Source organism: Chinchilla lanigera, unplaced genomic scaffold (assembly GCF_000276665.1).
Source record: "Chinchilla lanigera isolate Chin_1 unplaced genomic scaffold, ChiLan1.0 scaffold00011, whole genome shotgun sequence".
In the NCBI taxonomy this organism is placed as follows: Eukaryota; Metazoa; Chordata; class Mammalia; order Rodentia; family Chinchillidae; genus Chinchilla; species Chinchilla lanigera.
In genome coordinates, this window is record NW_004955412.1 from 13,884,386 (window position 1) to 13,889,854 (window position 5,469).

The 5,469-nt window shown below is 37.3% G+C and overlaps 1 protein-coding gene across 1 annotated transcript in view; it reads left to right on the forward strand.

Annotated features, from left to right (window-relative positions):
* The window catches only part of Pts (6-pyruvoyltetrahydropterin synthase), a 7,626-nt gene extending 3,449 nt beyond the window's left edge, over positions 1-4,177 (forward strand). Inside the window, exons 3-6 of the mRNA XM_005378120.2 lie at positions 874-896; positions 1,233-1,289; positions 3,615-3,685; positions 3,876-4,177. Coding sequence (XP_005378177.1) covers positions 874-896; positions 1,233-1,289; positions 3,615-3,685; positions 3,876-3,999 — 275 coding nt within the window. The 3' untranslated portion in view covers positions 4,000-4,177. The remainder of the gene's footprint in view (positions 1-873; positions 897-1,232; positions 1,290-3,614; positions 3,686-3,875) is intronic.
* Positions 4,178-5,469: the final 1,292 nt, after the last annotated feature.

Sequence of the window (5,469 nt, forward strand, 5' to 3'; positions counted from 1 at the left end):
TTTTTGGTTTTTCTCCGGTACCGGGAACCGAACTCACGACCTTGCGCTTGCCAGGCAGGCGCTTTGCCGCTGAGCTAAATCCCCAGCCCCGAAAGTTTAGTATTATAAGTTATGCAAAAATAAGAGATTCGATTCTCTGGGACACAGCTGATGCCTCGCAAAATAGCTGCGTGGTGTAGTGGCATTTTCAAACAGCGGGGAAGGCATCAAAAGATCAAGGCTTCGCATTTAGTGACCGCCTCTTACTTTATCTGTGCTGTCACTCACTCTCAGTGTCCTCATTTATTATGGAATACCTAATGGTATTTGTGTGGCCTTGAAGACAATACAAATTTTTAGAAGTTATTGATTTGTAAAGTAGCTACTCATCAAGAGTTTCCAAGTGCTTCATATCAGCACTGTTTTATAAGGTTACTGTAGGCTGTATTGTTGTCAATAAAAGAACAAGTTTTTTCTTATTCAAGGAGAAAGCTGTTTCTCTTTTCAGAAGTTTGCTTGCTCAGAAAGGTACTGTCGAGAATGGGGCCAATTTAGTGAGTAGCTGGACACCTGCGTGTCCATTTTCTACTTCTATAAGTAGACATCGAGCAGTAGCTCGCTCCTCCCTGTGTACCAACATTGTAAGCAGAATTTATTCCGCTTTCGCCATCGCTAATTTGCTCTAGTTAGCCAGAGCCCCTGCGAAGGTTCTCCACCTTGGTTGAATCTTGCTTTGGTAGATACAAGGGTCTTACCTAAAAGGACAGACTTTCGGGGGAAAACGTAAGTGTAGCTTCAGGAGATAGAGATCTAATGATTCATATTGTGACTTGTGCTTGAATGTTTGTCTGTTGAAAATCATGTTGTTTTTGGCATTTTTTTCCTTCCCCCTAGTTGTGGTGACAGTACATGGAGAGGTATGTGCCGAAAATATTTGTGTGCTTTGTTTAGATCGCTGTGCCCCTGTTCAGCCAACTGTTTCGCTTGCCTCACTGCTGTCCTGTGTGTGTGGTGAGCTGCTGCTGTGCTAGGCCTCTCCTCTCTCAGTGTTGTCTGTAGCGTGCTGTGTGCAGGGAGGTAGAAAAGCTGCACAGTGAGAGGGGCACTGAAGCACATGTTACTTCTGTGCTGAGATCGAAGATCATCTCTGAAATACGCGGGCACCATGTGTACATTGTACAGCCTTTAACAATTTTCCAGAAGCTTAAACATGGGGAGCCTATTAGGGTTACTCACTCTTTTTTCTTCTTTAGATTGATCCCGTTACAGGAATGGTTATGAATTTGACTGACCTAAAAAAATATATGGAGGTAATGCCATATTGGGTGCTTGTCGTGTGTTGTCCTCTCTGTACATTTTTAGTGGCACCTTTTTGCCGCCTCAGTCCCCTGCTGAGGTTCCGTAACTTTATAAGCAGAGTTGGGTGTGGGTGTGGAAGACCAGTTGGAAGAACTGCTTGCCCTTTTAGATGTCTTCATAATGGAAAGTAGTCATGAATGTGTTGTAGCAATCGGGAGAAATACACCCTGCTCACCTCTTTTCCTCTTTCCCCGATTTCTTCCATTTAACGACGTCTATACTTTCTTCAAGACATAGCTTTCTCCTTGAAGCTGTCTGTTACTTCTCTGACTATTCCTTGTGGCTTTAATCATAGATATTTAATGCTACCTTTTGTTAATCACTCTGGTTCTGTCATGAACTTACTGGGATAGTTCATTATGGAAGTAACACACAAGTATTCAATAAAGAACTTATCGATTGTGTTATCACATACCTCTTGCATTGTAAGGGATTTTATTTATTTATTTTTGTCTTTTTAAGACAGGGTCTCACTCTGTAGTGCAGGCTGGTCTTGAACTCACTATGTAGCTCAGGCTGGCCTGAAACTCTCAGGGTCCTCCTGCCTCAGCCTGCTGAGTTCTGGGATTACAAGTGTGCATCACCAGGCCAGGCTTGTATGATGAGATTTTAGAAGAGATTACCCAAACCAGGTATTTCACTTTGTAGATGAAGGTTGAGAGATGCCAGACAGTTAACTAATTTTCCCCAGCTCATGTGGTTGGTTGTATGTGAAGTTGGAAGGAGATCTGTCCCACCCAGCTCTTTCTGTTATGATATCATTTCAACCATTTACTTAGTTTTCCCTTCAGCTGTGCAACTCTTATTATAAAATTTGATGTCTCATAAAAGTTCTGTTAATAATTGTTACTTCTTTCCTATTACTTATCCATATATTCAACAAATTTGCCTGCTTTGCATCAGTTTTTTGATCAAAGTATTAGGAATACAGAGATGGAGAGCCGTAGCCCACAGACTGTGTGTGTTACTTTTTCTAGGATGTAAAAATTAGTAAGTGCTCAAAAATCGTTGGTTGGATAAATAAACAAGAGAATGAGTGAACAAGCAAACAGCACTGTGCTCAAAGAACTTTAGGAAGGTAGAAAGACAGTTCTTGAGTTTACTGGGAGCATAAAATATAAATACACAGTTTAAGGCAATACTAGAGAGCTTTCAAGCAACCCTATGACTGAGGTTTGCTGTGCTTTTTTTCTCTTTTGTGTATCTGATGTACACCACATTCCCTACTAAAAGTGGCTCGGGGGCCGGGTGTGGTGGCACACGCCTGTAATCCCAGCATTCAGAAGGCTGAGGCAGGAGGATCGATGAGAAATTCGAGACCAGCCTGGGCTACAAAGTGGGCTCAAGGCCAGCCTGAACTGCATAGCGAGACCCTGTCTCCAAAAAAAAAAAAAAAAAAGGAAAGACAAAAAATAAAAGTGGCTCACAGCATTTTAAATGAAATTCAGTAGAGATGTTGGGACCAGGACTGGGTGGGAAGATAAAGCAAAGATATATTTTCTTGATATTCTTTTGAGATATTGCTTCATTTGATCTATTTAAAAACTAATTGACCTAATATTTACACTGTATATGATTCTGGTTTTGCTCAAGAAATGATTCCTATTCTGATTATTTAAAACCATACAGTATAGAAAATTAGTTTTATAAATGCTTAGATTTTTGTTCAAGAGCTAAAAGTAAAGATCCAGAAAGGAAAGGCAATTACAATCCTTGCTAACAACAAGAAAAAAGAAATGTTGTATTAATATATGTAAGCGTTAAGAACTCATAGTCTTTAAATATTTACACCTTTTCCTCTCAGAGCCCAAGGTCATTCTTAAGTTACTCTTGATAACAGAAATTTAGAACTACATATATAATTTCAGTCTAGGTCTGCTTTATAAAATACAGTGCTCAGTTTGGATCTTTGTCCAATGATATTGTGGCATTGTTCTGTAGGGAACTGTTGTGGAAATGTTTCTGGTAACCTTTGGGGCAGAATTCACAAAGTATGAACCTGTCTTCTGAGTCACAGTGGCTTGTGTTTCAAGACAGCTGTAGGAGTTCTCCTCTGTAGTTTTTCATTAACAAGAATAACTAATCATCACAGAGGCTAGGCTTGACTTATACCTTTTAAGATTGTTTATAGAAATATACAAAGATATAACACTTAACTAGTATTGAGTTCATGGTTAAACAATATGTTAAGGTTGAGAGGCTTAGGTGGAGCCTTTTAGAATCTGAGTAATAAACAGAATCAATGATTCCCCCCCCCCTTTTTTTTTTGTTTGTAGGAGGCAATTATAAAGCCCCTAGATCACAAGAACCTGGATCTGGATGTGCCGTACTTTGCCAATGTTGTCAGGTGGGTGTCACTATCTTGCCTTACATAAAGACTAAGAAAGAATTGGATCTAATATTTTATCAGATTACTTGTGATTTCTGGAGTTTTAGTTTACTATGTCACTCAATACTAAAATTTCTGTAAATATTAAGCATGAAGTTATATTTTTTATTATTTGCATTTTGAACTTCTTTACTTTTTTTTTCTACAGCACGACAGAAAATGTAGCTGTATATATCTGGGAGAACCTCCAGAAATTTCTTCCTGTGGGAGTTCTTTATAAAGTAAAAGTATATGAAACTGACAATAATATTGTAGTCTACAAAGGAGACTAGTTCTTAGAGATCAACATTGTAAAAAGACTAGTTTCTTTCCATATTTGAAGATCTTTGTCCCCTTCCAATATAAAGCAATCATCATGTAATTTTTGTACCTGTACATTGTGTTGTGGAGTGCCTGATTTATTGAAATCATTGTAAGCCTTGCTATAAATTTGTTTTAAAAGAAAATGTATCTTGAACTTTTTTTTCTTTTTATGGTGTGGGAGATCAAACCCAGGGCCTTACATATGCACTCTGCCAATGAGCTATATGCTAGTCTCTCTGAATATCATTTGGAGTGTCTTTTTCTTTTTTAATTTTAAAACTTCAAAATTTAAAATTTATTAGGGTTCATTAGTAACATGACACAGAATAAAGTTTAGGAATTCATGAATGATGGTTACCAATATATGCTTCTTTTTTTTTTTTTTTTTTTTGTCTTTTTGAGACAAGATCTCACTATGCAGTTCAGGCTTGCCTTGAGCTCACTTTGTAGCCCAGGCTGGTCTCGAACTCACAACAATCCTCTTGCCTCAGCGTCCCGAGTGCTGGGATTAAAGTGTGCACTACCATGCCTGGCTTAACCAATATATGCTTCTTTGTGGCTTTTTCAACCTTATTTCTCATTCACATTTATTCATATTATAGTTAAATTTCATGCAGAGCTCACAATGCAGATCTGACAGACAGGTCTTCCACCAGTAAAATGAATGAACATGTATCTTTCATGAAAGGCGCATAAAGAATCTAAACTAACACATTTAAAGAATTGGTAACTTTGAATTTCTTCACATTACAAAAAAGAAAAAAAAGTTCCCCAAACAAACAGCTGTGAACGTATGTTATGGTTATCCATACACACGGATATACATACACCAACAAACAGACTTAAACTAAGTGACGACCCAGAACTAAACTTAGGAACTTGGAGTGAATGTTTTTTATCTATAGATTAAAAATCATTTTCAGCAAAATGTTTTGGTATGGAATTATTTAAACACAAAATAAATCTATTTTTTGTTGTCACATTTTCAGTATTCATATTTTTTGGTATACTATAAATTGCAAAAATGTTTATGTGGTACACTGTACAAGAATCTTATAAATGTAAAATTCAGGTGACCACCAAATCTGGAGACAACATATTTCTTAATAGATTGAACTCCCTTGATTACTTGTAGAGTATGTTACAGGTACAACTTTATCCAGTGAAAATTAGACACAAATCATCTGAAGCAGTGTATTACTGATACACTTATAAAGATCGATGTAAATGAGGTTTTAGCACACATTCTCCTTTCAGTTTTCCACAGTTTATTGAACTATGAATTGCTAGTGAGGAATAACATGTGGGACATTTCATACAATATCAGTAAACTATTTTTTATGTATATTTGTGTAGAATCATGGAGAGTGTGGCCACTTAAATAATTTTAGCTCCGAAGACCGCATAATAACCACACATTTTAAACCCTATTAATATAG